A 16,912-nucleotide genomic window follows, 5' to 3' on the forward strand; every position below is an offset into this window, starting at 1 on the left:
CTTAAAATCACTGGGATTTAAATCCTACACTGTAAACAATTTCCTTACTGTAAATCAAGTGGTCGTTCGTTATAATGCGGTTCACCTATTGTGGCCTCGCAGTTTTGCAGATTTCTTACATGCAATTTAACTTTGTTTTTATTTTAACAATGCATTGTGTTCTGCGTCCTGATTGGCTGTAGACAGTTCTCAATGAATCTCCTCTGTATGTCCTGTAGAGTACAGAATGCATTTAGCTTGCCAAATGAACATAAGTCTTCGATTGCTAGCAGTGTGAGTTCCAACAATGATGCAAAAACAGTTGTAATTGTCTGCAGCAAGACCATCGAAAAGGGGGGTTTGCACCGCATATGCAGTTGTCTGCGGTGCCCAGCTACGACTCAGGACACTGTTCATGTTTCTGCCACGCCACAGAGAGCCATCTGAATAATTTAATTGTAAATAAAATGCTAACTTGCACGTCTGGTGAGTGTTACTTCGAACTGTCATGTGCGCGGCGCATATGGTGTGCGACCCCCTTAAGGATGGAGTCTGCTTTATGGATCAGTAACTGCAGGATAAAGCACATTACGCTGGATGCCAACATTATCCACACAAAAGCTAAAAAGCTTTATGAACATTTTGCTAACAGCGATGAATGTTTGTGCCTGACAACAGGTCTTGATCTTTGGTTTCATTCTACAATACTGGACTTATTTTTCTACTAAAGTCTGAACTTTAAGAGTGTTTAAACAAGAGAGAAACGTGTGAAAATGATAATGCCTGTCTGAGAAAAGTGTATAAAGTGTGCAGTGAGGGGGTTTACAGCCTTAAAACATCTATAATAATTGTAAAAAATAAAGCGGACTACTTTGCGGATTTCACTTATTGCAGGTTATTTTTAGAACGTAACCCCCGCGAATAACGAGGGGTATTTACATTTAAACCAACCATTTATCTTGCTCTATATGTATTTAAAGTATATATAATATATAAGTATATCATTCATTCATTCATTCATTTTCTTTTCGGCTTAGTCCCTTTATAAATCTGGGGTTGCCATGCACAGCGAAATGAACCGCCAACTTATCCAGCATATGTTTTGCATAGCGGTTGCCCTTCCAGCTGCAACCCAACACTGGGAAACACCCATACACTCTTGCATTCACACACATACACTATGCCCAATTTAGCTTATTCAATTCCCCTATAGCGCATGTGTTTGGACTGTGGGGGAAACCGGAGCACCTGGAGGAAACCCACGCCAACACGGAGAGAACATGCAAACTCCACATAGAAATACCAACTGACCCAGCCGAGGCTTGAACCAGTGACCTTCTTGCTGTGAGGCGATTGTGCTGTCCACTGCGCACCAGATAAGTATAATATATAATATAGAATATAGAATATTGTATATATTTGCTGTAAATTGTACAGTAATTTTCACAATGCAACTTTAAAGTACAGTAACATACTGTATAACCATCCTACAGTAAAATACAGTTAATATTACAGTTAAATGCTGTATAATGTACAAAAATCGTTTACAGTGTATTTTAACATCAGGAAATTTAACAAAAAAAGAGACTTGTTGTGTTTCTTTCACTCCAGTATGACTGTGGACACACTATACTGCATCTAATATAACACACAACTCTGAATAGGAATTTTTTTTCAGTGTATTTAAACTCGTACCTCATGTAAACATGTGTACTGTCCGTGAGGTGGAGCCACCTTCTCTTCTCCCTTCATCTCCACGCTGATCTTCAGCCGGATTGCTCCTGAAACCATGGATTTATCCGTCCGTTTCTCTGCAGATCCACAGGAGCAGTGCAATTGAACAGAGGACATGAAAAAGACAAGAAGAAACAGAAATGAGACAACGAGTGGCTGCAGGACGTCGCTCCTCTCTCCGACCCTGTCAATAAGACACGTAATGCATCTGATCTCAGAACAGTGACCTGGAGACAGAAAAACACTGAACCCCATCAGCCCACAGCCTTGTTCCATTACTAAACTGACCCCGGGTCAGACTGCGAATTTAAGCCATCCACTGTCCAAATGCCTTTCATTTCAGCAGTGACAGAAGCTCCATTCACGATGTCAACCTGATGGGTTACATTTAAATGAATTGTAGATTTATCATTTATTTGACAGACACTGATTCAGTCTGTTATATAAGACAACTGAATATTAAATGAACAACTGACAACTGAACACTGAACAAAACGTTGATAAAGGCTTTTTGTAAACATTAATAGCTTTAGACCAGGGGTTCGTTCGTCATACCTCGCTTAAATGATCTAAGATTATTTGTCAGATCCTGGATCTTTTAATCTTGATAAGCTAATTTGGTAGGCTAATCTTGATCTGGCTAATTTGGTTTTTCAAACAAGTTGGCGAGTCAGATTATGTAAGGTCATGCAATGTAATGTGTATTTATATAGGGCATTTATCATGTATGGCTATACACTCAAAGCAACGTGATGCAACAAAGATGGCAGTGTGCTCACCACACACAGATATAGGAGGAGTGGAGAGACAGTGATACAGCCAATTCAGTGAATGGCCGATGGAGGAAATTTGGTCAGGATTCGCCATTTTGGCCAGATTAAAATTTCCGGTTGAACTGATCTGAGATCTCTGCGTGTGTTGTGAAGGGCAGATCTATTGATCCTTGAAATCATGATCAGCAATGTGACGATTGGCTGACGACACTGCAGCATAATGACATCATCTGATTAATATTCAATTATCCATGTGACCAAAAATTACATAAAATTTGCTGTAAACGTTTTGTTAAATATGATACGCAATAATTTTCCACATTTATTGTGGGCTGCAGGCTTTACACTTTCATGTGTCAAGAGTATTTAGCAATTTATTTAGTCTTACATTTAAAGCTAATTTTCTTTATTATAGTTGCCTAGGCCTAGTTTCATGGCTGTTTAAATTAATTTTGCATCAAAAAGCAATTTGATATCGGTAAAGGTGTCTTGCAACTATTGTGAAGCATGAAATCACCTTCATATTAGCTGTTAAAACATGTGCATGACTGCATACATTTTTATTCCTTTTAAAAACAGTTGAATATTGTGCATGTTTATTATAATACATACATTGTACTAAAGCTGGTACCTTAAAATAGTACATATATATATACACACACACACACATACATACATACATATATATATATAATTTTTTTTTTTTTTACTATTTTACTTTTAACCAAGTGTCTAACTCCTATTGTAAGAAAATATCAGCATTTGGTAGATATTTCAGTATTACCTTTGCTTGAAATTACCCTATTTAATCCTGTTTATATGAAATAAGCAGGTTTGAGCTTCCAGACCTGTTGCTGACACAACAACTCTCGCATGAGTTTTGAAAAACGAAACGATCCTAGATTATGTCAAATCATCAATAACCAGACAGGGGACATTCATAAAGAGTCATTCAGAGCCACTTAAGTGTAAATAAATGATGAGCAAATGTTCTCTTTTTCTTTATAATAAGAAAAGTAATATGCTTTTCTCTAGACAAGACATCAGTAAAATGCTGTATTAGCGTCCAGAGAAGCAGATGTGGACAGACGAAGGACACACACACACACACACACACACACACACACACAAATCAGAGGTTCAGTTTGGCTGGAGTCACAGCTCTAAAACCACACACTACTGCTTCAAGCCAAAGAAAACAATCCCACAATCCAACTCATAAAACATCAACAGAAGCAGAAACAATCCTCTGTAGAACACTGAGGCTCATCTGCACAAAACAACCCCACAGAGGAGGATAACACCAGGACGCTTCTACTCAGCAAAGCTACCAATGAAATTTGATCACAATGAAATTAAAAAATGAAATTAATGATTTTTTAACAAATAAATGTGTTGCTGTCATTTAAAAGCTTGAGGCAAGGAAGAAAGGAAAGAAACAAAGAAAGAAAGACTGAAAACACTCTATATTTTAGAACTTAAATTCACATGGAGCAAAATTATCAATAGATCCATCTATCCATCCATCCATCTATCCATCCATTATTACAACCATCCATCTATACAACCAAGCAACATTCATCCATCCATCCATCCATCATTACATCCATCCATCCAACCAACCATCCTTCCATCCATTCATCGATACATCATCCATCCATCTATACAACCAACCATCCCTTCATCCATACAACCAACCATCCAACCAACCATCCATCAATCCATACATCCAACCAATCAACCATCCTTCCATCCATTAAACCAACCATCCACCAATCCTTCGTTTCATCCATCCATTCATCCATCATGTCATCCATCTATCCATACAACCAACCAACCATCCTTCCATCCATCCATCCATCCATCCATAGTTTTATCTATTTATCCATACAACCAACCATTCATTGTTACATCCATCCATCCATCGTTTCATCCATCTATCCATACAACCATCCATCATTCCATCCATCATTTCATTCCTCTATCCATCCATCTATCCATCCATCCATCATGTCATCCATCCTTACATACAACCAACCAACTAACCATCCTTCCATCCATCCATCCATCCATCGTTCGACCATCCATCCATCCATCCATCATTTCATCTATTTATCCATACAACCAACCATTCATACAAACAACCATTCATACAACCAACCATCCATTGTTCCATCGTTCCATCCATCCAACCATTGCTCCATCATTCCATCCATCCATCCATCCATCCATCCATCCATCCATCGTTTCAATCATCTATCCAAACAACCGTCCATCACTCCATTTATCATTTCATTCCTCCATCCATCCATCCATCCATCCATCCATCCTTTCATCCATCCATCCATCCATCCTTTCATCCATACACAAACCAATCAACCATCCTTCCATCCATCCATTCATCCATTGTTCATCCATCCATCGTTTCATCTATTTATCCATACAACCAACCATTTATACAAACAACAATTTATACAACCAACCATTCATCGTTCCATTCATACACCATTCCATCCATTTATTCATACAACAAGCCAATCATACAAACAACCATTCATACAACCAACCATTCATCGATTGCTCCATCATTCCATCCATCCATTCATTGTTACATCCATCCACCCATCGTTTCATCCATCCATCCATCCATCCATCCATCCATCTATCTATCTATCTATCTATCTATCTATCTACCTATGAGAGTAAATCTTTCTTGTTACTCCATAAGTCCATAGAAAGGTTTTGGGTTCTAAAGTTTTTGAATGAACATGCCAGTTAAATAAATGCAGCATATTTATTGAGAAAATGTTCACTTTGAAATATTAAAAGAGCGATCCTTATACAGTAACTTACCAAGGTTGTACCAGACGTCCATCTCTCCGCTCAGCATCCGCACCTCGATGATGGTTTGACCCAGAAAGTCATCCGACTCCTTCTTAAAGTGCTGCTTCACTCTCGACTTTATGTCGTCGTCCTCATCCCACACTCGCACTTTTATACGGTCTGTGGCGTTATGACACTCACTGAGAACAGACACAAAGAGAAGCATTACACACACACCTCAAAAAATAATTACAGTTCTTCTCAGTGGCTTTGGTGCATTTATCACGACACTATTTACATTTGCACAACAGTTAATGCATTTCTTAAAACTATTAGTCATTTGTGCACATCATAGCAGCAGTTTCTCATTCCTTCCAGCAAATTGCAAATGCTTTTGGACATGTATTAACTGCTTTCATACAACTTTTATTAAATTTATTACATTATCATTCTCTTATGTCATGTCAGTCACAATGAACTAAACTTGTGAATGCTGAATAATCATTCCATATTAAACTAATAGTGCTCTTTTCATTACTGGAGTCATTACATGCTAAAATCTTGAAGTAGTTGTCAAAATCTGTCAAGCTAATTTTATAAAAAATCTTCAAATCTTTTTTATTTCCTGAAAATGTCTTCTAGATTGAACAATTTGATCAATGATTTACAGACCTGTGTATGTTGTAGGTTCAGTTCCAATATGCACTGCAGTATTGTCTACAGTTGTGCACAGCTCTACCCAAAGGAGGTTAATGTTTGTTGTAAATAAGGGTGTGTTTATTCTGTTGCACAATGCTGTGAATAAATTAGAAGTGCAAAGAGCAAATGCAGTAAACATGTCAAATACACATTTTCAGTGTCTTGTACTTATATACCTCACTAAATACAGTGATCTCTGACTTTACTGTAGTTTTCAAATGGCTGTACAAATAGTATATAGTGCTGTCTTGAGCATTTAAGGAAGTGTCACCAAAATTTGACTTTATTGCATGTAAACGATGTACAGAGTAAACTGTGAGAATGAAAACATGATGAAGCCATTTGACTATCTTGTTCATAAACAATGGAGTCAGGACTTTTCATTTTGATGACACTGACACTTTCATTGACATCAATACTTGCTTTTGAAGAATGAGCTCTCCATTTTGAGCAAGTGACACACTTCTGCAGGTTATCCACTCGGTTCTGCAGTTTGTACTAATAGTTTTGAGAAATGCATGAACTGTTGTGCAAATGTAAATAGTGTTGTGAGAAATGCACCAATGCCACTGGGAAAAACTGTGACAGTTTCTGTATGTTGAAATTTACAGGTGATTTCAGTTTATTTACGCTTGTGAATTGCATTATGGCATGTTGATCTGAGCTCTGTTCACTTTTGATGTTGAAAATTCAACTCTACAGTTTAACAAAGTGACTTTCATTGACATTTTTGTGGTTTGAAATAATATAATATATAAGAAATAATAATATATAGAGAAATAATGAGTCTGTAAAATAACAGAAAATATGCTGGCAGCTTATTTCCAGGTTTTTGTAGAGTAAGATACAACACCAACACAGACAATATAGCACCGCAAACTAGTACACTCGTCAATAATAGTCACTTTCACAAACTTTGCACATTCAAAAGCTTTTGGAGGAAAGATTAAGGTCTCATTATGCAATTCAAAAGCATAATAAAGTTGGGAAAATACATAAAAATATTCACAAAATACATAAAAATGTCAATTTACAGATTTTTAGTGCACACACATATATCCCACAATTCCAGAGGAGGAATAAAAACACGTAATGAAGGAGAAATAAAATGCTGGCATCAAATAAACACCCATTGACACCAAAGGACAACAACTTTAATGACAGTATTAAAATAATCCATTAATATTTGAAGGTATAGCACCTCAAGTGTAATCATAGCACTGAAGAACCATAGAAACACAGACAGCCAATCAGAATCAATCTCGATTAAAAGAGTGTGAGAATTTAAAGGGACAGGCGACAAATCAAAAGTGCTTCATTATAATTAACAGAAAGATTTTGTTTAAAGCAGCACAGTGGATCTGTGGTTAGCATTGAGCCATATGCTGGATAAGTTGGCGGTTCATTCCACTGTGGCGACCCTTGATGAATAATGGGACTAATACGAAGGAAAATGAACCAATGAATGATTTTTTTCATAGCAGCATGGTGGCTCAGTGGTTAGCACTGTCGCCTCAAAGCAAGAAGGTTGTAGTATATTAAATGCTATCAAAGAAGGTCGCAGGTTCGAGTCCCGGCTGGACCAGTTTGCATTTCTGTGAGAGTTTGCATGTTCTCCCCGTCTTGGCGTGGGTTTCCTCCGGGTGCTCCGGTTTCCCCCACAGTCCAAACACATGAGGTAAAGTATAGGTGAATTGAAGAAACTAAATTGGCTGTAGTGTATGAGTGTGAATAAATGTGTATGGGTGTTTCCCTGTATTGGGTTGCAGTTGGAAAGGCATCAGCTGTGTAAAACATATGCTGGAACAGTTGGCGGTTCATTCTGCCGTAGCAACCTTTGAAATAGAGACTAAGCTGAAGGAAAATGAATGAATGATTTGGTGCGTTGATCTGGACACTGATGCAGTTGTCATTAGGACAGTCCAATATTTACTCTAATTTACACCATGGATTTAATGCCATACCCTTTAAAGACAAAAACACACTCTGCTAAACTGGTTAATTCCTGTTATCCAGAAAAATCCGCGAAAATATTCAGATTATTTTTGTCAATGTTACACACCTCTAGTTCTCCTTAATTGTTATTGTGTATAGAACTATAAATCAAATATGTCTGAGCTCAAAGTCAGATCTCATTCATTTGTTGTCTTCTTTACAGACTTATATAATAGAGAGATCTCATCTAAAACATTCCTTTTTCACAATCTTTGACCTGAAATCTCCATCTGTTCTGCATACAATCTCACTGCTTTCCAGGAAATAATTCAGATCTCATTTCTGACACTTCCTTTCTCATGACAAACACTAGTGGCTTTATTTAAGAGTTAATTCACCTTCGAGGAAGTCCCCAAAGGGAAGCCTTTTGTTATTTAGCTGACATCAAGAAACTGTTTTGTCCCTCAAGTATAGCCAAGAACACACACACACACACACACACACACACACACACACACACACACACACACACACACACACACACACACACACACACACACACAGCTTGCTGAAGTGTTTTTAAAGGTCATACGCTCCACTGAATCTCCAAACAGAACTCTTAGTCTCCTATTTTGTTTCTTCTCTGTGATTGGAGAGAGAGAGCGACGCTCACATCCAATCACATCGCATCAATATTTAGAAAATTACATGGACAGTATGTGTAGAATGACCGCGGTGAGGTCTTAACACATTCTGGGTGATTGTATTTTGGTAATTAGTTATTTAATTGCTTGTTATAAAGAAATGCATGTATAAATTAAGCAAGGATTTTTATTTTCTATTCTCTCTGTGTTTTTATTTCCTGCATTCTTGTTATACAGAACTTAAGTTGAATTTAATACATACAGAACTTAAGTTGAAATTAATACCTTTTACTACCCTTTTTTAATACCTTCAAAAAAAATGTTTAATACCAGCATGACTTAGAGCTGCAACTGTAGTGGCGTAAATGAAATATCTTCCCAAATCAAATAACATATTGCAGATAACATATACATTTATGTAAAGCAGAGGGATTAATCAAGATGTCACAATGGGTCTTTGTCCATTGTTTTCAATCAATGTCATATATGTCATCAATGTCAATAGCTGCTCTTCTAAGAACAGTTCAATATGGTTACGGTTGTTTCTCCACTGAGCCTGGAACGGCGTGGCACGATTGCAAATCGTTCACAGCCCGGAATTCTCGGCACGATAAGACATGGTCGGCACAATCCAGCCCCAAAGTTGTCCATTATTTTTATTTATTTGATTTTTTTTAGTTAACCTAGTTACTTTAACTGTCATAATTGTTAACCATACAACAACCAACACCAGCACAGTCACAGTCACACCAATGACCCGTTTCCACTGAGTGGTACGGTACGGTACGGTACGGTTTGGTACGCTTTTATGGCCGTTTCCACTGTCAAAAACCTTGCGTTAGCCTTTTGGACTAATATGAACTGGGAATGATGGAATTACTGTCTAACAGAGGCTACATGTGCTGCTGAAGATTACAGACACAGATGAGAGGTTTTCACTGACTGTAGGTTATATTTTGTGTTGTTTTGAACCTGAATACTGACGAAATGTCTGCTGTGTGTAGTTCTTCTGTAGTTGGTAACATATCGGAGACTGTAAGGGGCTGTATGTGTTTATATATGTTCATTTGTTTAGTTATTTAATATAATTACAGACGTTACAGTAGGCTGTTTCATTGATCTGCAGTTATAATCAACTCATGTTCATAGAAAAGTTAGTAATAAACATTTCTACACAAGTATTTATGTGTATGAAGCGTCTGTTTTATGAGAAGTGCTTCTCATATGATATGTGAGTGACCCCTACAGCTTTATTGTAGACATTTCCTCTAGAGAAAATGACGTCGACTGAAACTTTCTGTCATACACCACGCCCACCAAAAGGGTACCCTTGGTAGTGGAAACGCAAGCCTGATAAAGGTGACCCGTACCAAACCGAACCGTACCGTACCAGTCAGTGGAAATGAGCCACAACATTCACAGAACCACAACATAACCGGATCACATTGAAACACTGTCCCTTCTCACACACACACACACTGTACTATCTATCAGAGTATGTTTTACTTTCGAAAAGGGGTATAAATTCATCCCATTTGGCGTTTAAAATTCTTTTGAACATAATTAGGTTCTGCTTGTCAATCAGACAGCGCTTCTATATTTGTTCCTGCTGTCAATTGTGTGAAAATATGATTGATAAAAGTGTCATAATAAACCACTGTGTGTCCAGAGTAACCAAATCTGAAACGTATTATTTTATGGAATGAACCCAGTTTCTGCTTTTGAAGTTGATCTGAAAGCAAGTCTAGCGCTAATCCAGAAAGTGTGCTAATATGCTAATGAGTCGAGCAGCATGGTGCTACTTTTGGGTGGAAAGCGGAGTCTATTTCCATCTGCTGTCATGTTTTACACCACAAAAATGAAGGGTGAGAAGAGAAAACACCACAACAACAGAAGATTTCTCTCACGATTGAAGAGATTTATAGCAGCTCTTCATCAGAAGTGATAAAAAATCCACAGTGAGGAACGTCTGTTAGATTTAATCTGCTATTATGACGGAAAAAGACACACTGTCAACCCGAGGCGACATAATGAAGGAGCATCAAAAGCTTTTCTCTTTAAAAAAAGGAGTTTAAACAGGTGAGCAGAAGTGAGAACTTGTCTTAATAATAAACACTTCCTCCTAATCCTGCATAAATCCGTCTAAATCCACCAATCCAGGCTCTTCTGAAGCCCTGGAGTCTCTCATGGGCCTAAAGACGGAGATATTTATCTTGAGCTTTAGATGAAGAAACACACACACTGAAAGCCAAAGGAGAGATTTCCCACACACTGCAAATGAAAATCCATCTGTTTTTTGGAACTGTGAACTGAGTAAAGGCAGCATCCAAATTTAACACGCGCCAAATGGGTGTACAAATAGACACTGGCAAGGCATAATAGTAACTGGCCGGATTCCTCAGAATAGTGTAAACACTGTGACTCTTTCATAAGATTGTGCTTGGGGTTTGATCGCCCTGACCAGACGGACACGTCACTACATATTCGGCCAATAGCAGGAGTTTGGGGGCTGGGTTATTTACATTTTACATTTACATTTAGTCATTTAGCAGATGCTTTTATCCAAAGCAACTTACAAATGAGGACAAGGAAGCAATTTACACAACTATAAGAGCAGCAGTGAACAAGTGCTATAGACAAGTTTCAGGTGTGTAAAGTCTAAGAAGCAAAGCATTAGTAAAACATTATTTTTATTTTTTTATTTTTTTTGAGAAAGAGAGAGAGAACAGTTAGTGGTATAGCCAGAGAGGCAGTTAAGATTAGGAAGGAAAGTGGAGACTAAATAGTTGAGTTTTTAGTCGTTTCTTGAAGACAGCAAGTGACTCTGCTGTTCTGATGCAGTTAGGGAGTTCATTCCACCAACTGGGCAGATTGAATGCGAGAGTTCGGGAAAGTGATTTCTTCCCTCTTAGGGATGGAACCACGAGGCGACGTTCATTCACAGAACGCAAGTTTCTGGAGGGCACATAAATCTGCAGAAGTGAGAGCAGATAAGCAGGAGCAAAGCCAGAGGTCACTTTGTAGGCAAACATCAGAGCTTTGAACTTGATGCGAGCAGCAACTGGCAGCCAGTGCAAACGGGTGAGTAGCGGAGTGACATGTGCTCTGTTGGGTTCATCAAAGACCACTCGTGCTGCTGCGTTCTGAAGCAGCTGAAGAGGTTTGATAGAATTAGCTGGAAGCTCGGCTAGTAGAGAGTTGCAATAGTCCAGTTTGGAGAGAACAAGAGCTTGAACAATGAGTTGAACTGTATGTTCAGATAGGAAGGGTCGGACCTTTCTGATGTTGTAGAGTGCGAATCTGCAAGATCGAGCAGTTCTAGAAATGTGCTCAGAGAAGTTTAGTTGGTCATCAATCGTTACTCCAAGGCTTTTTACCATTTTGGATGCAGTAATGGTTGCCCCATCCATCTGGATTGAAAAGTTATGGTGTAGAGTCGGGTTGGCAGAAACTTCAAGCATTTCCGTTTTCGCGAGGTTAAGCTGAAGATGATGATCTTTCATCCAGTGTGAAATGTCTGACAGGCAGGCTGAGATGCGAGCTGGAACCGAGGGATCATCAGGGTGAAAAGAGAGGTATAGCTGGGTATCATCAGCATAGCAGTGGTAGGAAAATCCATGTTTCTGGATGACTGTTCCTAAGGATGCCGTGTAGATAGAGAAGAGAAGTGGCCCAAGAACAGAGCCCTGAGGTACCCCAGTGTTTAGATGCTGTTAAGTACTTGCTTGACCAATGCCAGAGGGTGGGAGTGTTCTGAATGCATTAGTGCGCACTTTTTCGGTTGCCTAATTATACTTCACTATAGGGATTTTTAAAAAGTTCTTAATGCCACAACCTACATATACAGTAAATCCAACAAGAAATAGAACTACAATCCTAATGGAGCTGGGTGAAACTTTTTGGCCTTTGGTGTCATTCACTTTAGTCTCATTCACTTTTAGAGCACATACATGTTTCTTCTGCCATAAAACAATAATTTAATAACAATAAATAGTAGCTTAAAATACTCGGAGAGAAATGCTTGAGTATGGACAAACCATAGGTCAGACGTCAATATTACAGGTGTGATATTCACAGTTTTTGTTTGCTATGTAATAACCGTTATTGTGTCTAACATTATGCCAGAGTGTCTAACTGAATGTATTAGTGTAACACGGGGAGTGACACAGACAACTGATGTTTGGATCCACTTGCAGGTTTATTCTAAGTCAGGCAAGCAATAATCAACACGGGTGCAAAATAATTCCGCAGAAATCTGCAGATTTTTACCAAAATTCTCCGGAGAAATAGTAAAGAACATCCGCAGATCCCGTCTTGCCCTAGTGATGAGTTGGTATGCAAGTAAGACAACTGACTTTACAATTGTGAATGACAGTGTGTTCCTTGTGAAAACAAGAGATTTTCTGCATGAAAAATGTGCCAAATGCAGAGAATTGTGTGTGGTGTTTTGAAAAAAAAGTGTGTTTGAAACCTGCAATTTGAGTGTAAAGCAGGAATTGTGCTTGTAGATTAGCAGAATTGGTTCAGGGGGTTGGTGCATGTTACGTATTTTCTTTAAATAATTAATGATATAAAAATAATAATAATATAAATATCCTAAGTAGTGAGTTTGTTTGTGTGTGTGCGCATTGCTTGTGGTTCTTTTCTCTCCGCCTCTGTCTCCAAATAGGTTTCATCATACCGCACAGGTGCGGTGAATCAGGTGCCAGCGTGGACGCTTGTTTGAGAAGACCATTTAAACCGGACTGGAACGTCGTTCGGAGAGTCTCCTCTCTCCCGGCTTGTGTTGTGAAGTAGAAACTGTGTTGCATTTACTCGGCTAAATTGTTGCAAGTTGAACGCTGAGTGTTGACTTTGAGATCTATACGGAGACACGTGTGCTGAGGAGGGTGCCTTTTTGTTTTATTTAGTGGTGGGCAAAGCGAGGCTTCATGAAACATTGAAACAGTTGAAGCAAATGTGTCGACGCTTCGAAACGTTTCGAAACCCCACTCTACGGTGACACCTAGTGGTCATGTTTTATGTACTGCACTGGTTCTTCACCATAGAACGGTTGAGCAAATTGTGGTAATAAACCCCACTTTGTGGGATTGAAGCCTCGAGTGTTATAGTGGAGTGGTTAGGGTTCCTGACTACCATAAGGTGATTGTTGGTTCGAATCCAGGCTGATACAGTTATTTTGAAATGCTTTAATATCAGTTTGAGATTCTTTGTTCGTGCATCGTTCTGTTTCAACATTGGTCTGACATCCGAATGAACACTTTGTAAATAAATATAGCTTGTTTTGGTCATAAAACAGGGTTGTTGATAGATCAGATACAGTTGTGGACAGAAGTTAACAAGAATTATTTATGTTATTCATTAAATTTCCCATTTATTGTATTTTATTAACTTCTACCCCAACCCTAAACCCAACCATCACAGTACTGTAAAATATTAATTATTGTTTTAGTTACAAAAATTATGTTAAATTGATGGCGTATCAGCAGCTGTATCCTATCTAGACTACACCATAAACAGTAGCATGTTTAAAATACATAAAATCATGATTTTGGAGTATTTGTACAAGTCGGGATTCGAACCCAAAAGTCATTTAAAGCCTCAAACAACACGCATAAGCATGGTCCACTAGGCCATCCGAGACAGACAGCTATACCTGACCCTGTCAGTCAAATGCATATTCTCCAGATCTCGAAACGCTTCTGAACTGATCGATGCTTTAAATTGCTTTAGTCACGTGACCAGGTGTTTCGAAACACTTTAGTCACGTGACCTGGGTGTTTCGGATCATGCTTCGGTACAGTGTCTCGAAACACTTGCGCTTCGGGATCTCGACACTGTGTCGAAACGCCAGTTTCACGTCAGCCATCCCTACTTTTTATTACATTTTCCTCATGTTTTGTGGTTAGTAGGGAGGTAAGTGAATGTTATTTTATTTGTTTTTATTTCATGTGCAGGTAAGAGGGTACAAAACTTAGTAAGCTGTTGAGTTTTGTTTGTTATTTTGGCATTTACCTCCGTAAGCTTTTTATTGTCTCTTTTTGAAGTTTAACGTCAAATAAATTTGACTTTACGTTATTTCCTTGGTCATTCGTCTTTGTTGTTATTTTTCCTTTTGAACGAGAGATGAGACTCTGGGCTCCTCGTTAATTTAGAGGAGTTCTAATTATTTTAATTTAATATTATTTATTGTTACGGGTTTGGCTTGCTGTGTGGAGCCGAGCAAGGTTAGATTTCGTAACAGTGCATCAGTTACATGTTACATGTGAAAAACTGTAATGGTTTATTAATGTCGAGAATTGTACCTTAATACTAAAGTGACACCAAAAACCACTACAAAAAAATGATGTTTCATTTTTCAGTGTCAACAATGTGAAAATATGGCTCACAGTAGCTCCTTTATTGTTAAAAATCAATTTTCCAGTGAAGAAAATGAATGGGATTTTACTTGTGGAGCACGGCTGTCGCTCTGTGTTGACCAATGGCAGAAGAGGAGTCCTCTGAAAGTAATAAAGCACTGGAGGCTGCGTTTTATTGTGAAAACTGTCACGGCGGAAGGAGTTACAGGGCCTTTGCTGCTTGTTGTGTCTAACAGCAGACTGTAGGTGCAACTGTGTTCACAATAGAGGCCCGACTCTCATACATTACTGCTCAAGTAAGTCACAGACTCGGTGTAATTACCTGTCACATTTCTCATTTCTCACAGCAGCGCCAGGTCGACCACACACACTGTACAACAGCTAGAGAGCGTGAGCTCTTCTTTAATATTCACTGTAGAAAGTGTGTGTGTGTGTGTGTGTGTGTGTGTCTTTCACTGATGTTTTTTGCTCATTTTATGCTTTATATTGTTCAGCCCCACAATTTTCTCCTTTTCTTCTGCAACAGTCATGGATGTTTATATTATTTATATTTGTAATATAACATTTCAATTACAATTTTTTTAATGCAATTTATTTTACATTTATAACTGTTACAATCACCAGCGATCTAGCCTGGGCATGTGGCGGGTGAACTACAAATCTGTCACAAAACTGGACTTCAAATCCCATCATGCACTTCACATACACCAGTTCTCTCCCTGATGGCACACACACAGCTGGAAAAGCGTATCATAGACTGAGTACATGGACAATATTATTCCCCTCTCACCCCCCCCCCCCCCACCCCCACCCCTACCCCATACTCATTGCTGAGTCTTGTTGTATGTTTACCGAAGCGTTTTCTTTGTTTTCTAGTCTTATCGTGCCTTCAGATCCTTGCCTTGTGTCTTTGTTTATCCTGTTTGCTGCCTGCACCGAGCGCTGCCTGTGACCATGACTACACTATTTGATTACCCTCATACATACTAACCGCATCTGTTTAATGTTATCATTTTTATTTTTTATTTTTTTCATATTTATTTTGTGTTGGTCACTTGTCACTTTATGTACACTGGAAGCTTCTGTAGCCAAAACAAATTCCTTGTGTGTGTGAAGCACACTTGGCAATAAAACTGATTCTGATGATTCTGTTTGCTCCTCTCTGACCATTGCCTGCCTGACTTAATAAACTGCGTTTGGACCATTGTCACCCGAGTCCTAGTGTTACAATAACACCTTTAAATATGTATTTCTGAAATTTTCTTAAAACATGATAAATTGCATTTAATGTGTGTGTGTGTATATATATATATATATATATATATATATATATATATATATATATATATATATATATATATATATATATATATATATATATATATATATATATACACTCACTGGCCAATTTATTAGGTACAGCTGTCCAACTGCTTGTTAATGCAAATTTCTAATCAGCCAATGCACAACCATCTCCGGGGTTTACAGAGAATGATCCAAAGAAGAAAATATCCAGTGAGCGGCAGTTCTGTGGCAACAGTAACTCGAATAAACCACTCGTTACAACCGAGGTTTGCAGAAGAGCATCTCTGAACACACAACATGTCCAACCTTGAAGCAGATGGGCTACAGCAGCAGAAGACCACACCGGGTGCCACTCCTGTCAGCTAAGAACAGGAAACTGAGGCTACAATTCACACAGGCTCACCAAAACTGGACAATGAAGATTGGAGAAACGTTGCCTGGTCTGATGAGTCTCCATTTCTGCTGCCACATTCGGATGGTCGGGTCAGATTTTGGCATCAACAACATGAAAGCATGGATCCATCCTGCCTTGTATCAGCGGTTCAGGCTGGTGGTGGTGGTGTAATGGTGTGGGGGATATTTTCTTGGCACACTTTGGGTCCATTAGTACCAATTGAGCATCGTGTCAACGCCACAGCCTACCTGAGTATTGTTGCTGACC

The 16,912-nt window shown here is 38.6% G+C and overlaps 1 protein-coding gene across 1 annotated transcript in view; it reads right to left on the reverse strand.

The window, feature by feature from the left end:
- LOC130245302 (protein unc-13 homolog C) overlaps positions 1 to 16,912 on the reverse strand; it is a 384,171-nt gene that overhangs the window by 256,297 nt on the left and 110,962 nt on the right. The window contains exons 10-11 of the mRNA XM_056477954.1: positions 5,340 to 5,509; positions 1,675 to 1,790 (exon numbers count right to left, since the gene is read on the reverse strand). Coding sequence (XP_056333929.1) covers positions 1,675 to 1,790; positions 5,340 to 5,509 — 286 coding nt within the window. The remainder of the gene's footprint in view (positions 1 to 1,674; positions 1,791 to 5,339; positions 5,510 to 16,912) is intronic.

Source organism: Danio aesculapii, chromosome 18 (genome assembly GCF_903798145.1).
Source record: "Danio aesculapii chromosome 18, fDanAes4.1, whole genome shotgun sequence".
Taxonomy (NCBI): domain Eukaryota; kingdom Metazoa; phylum Chordata; class Actinopteri; order Cypriniformes; family Danionidae; genus Danio; species Danio aesculapii.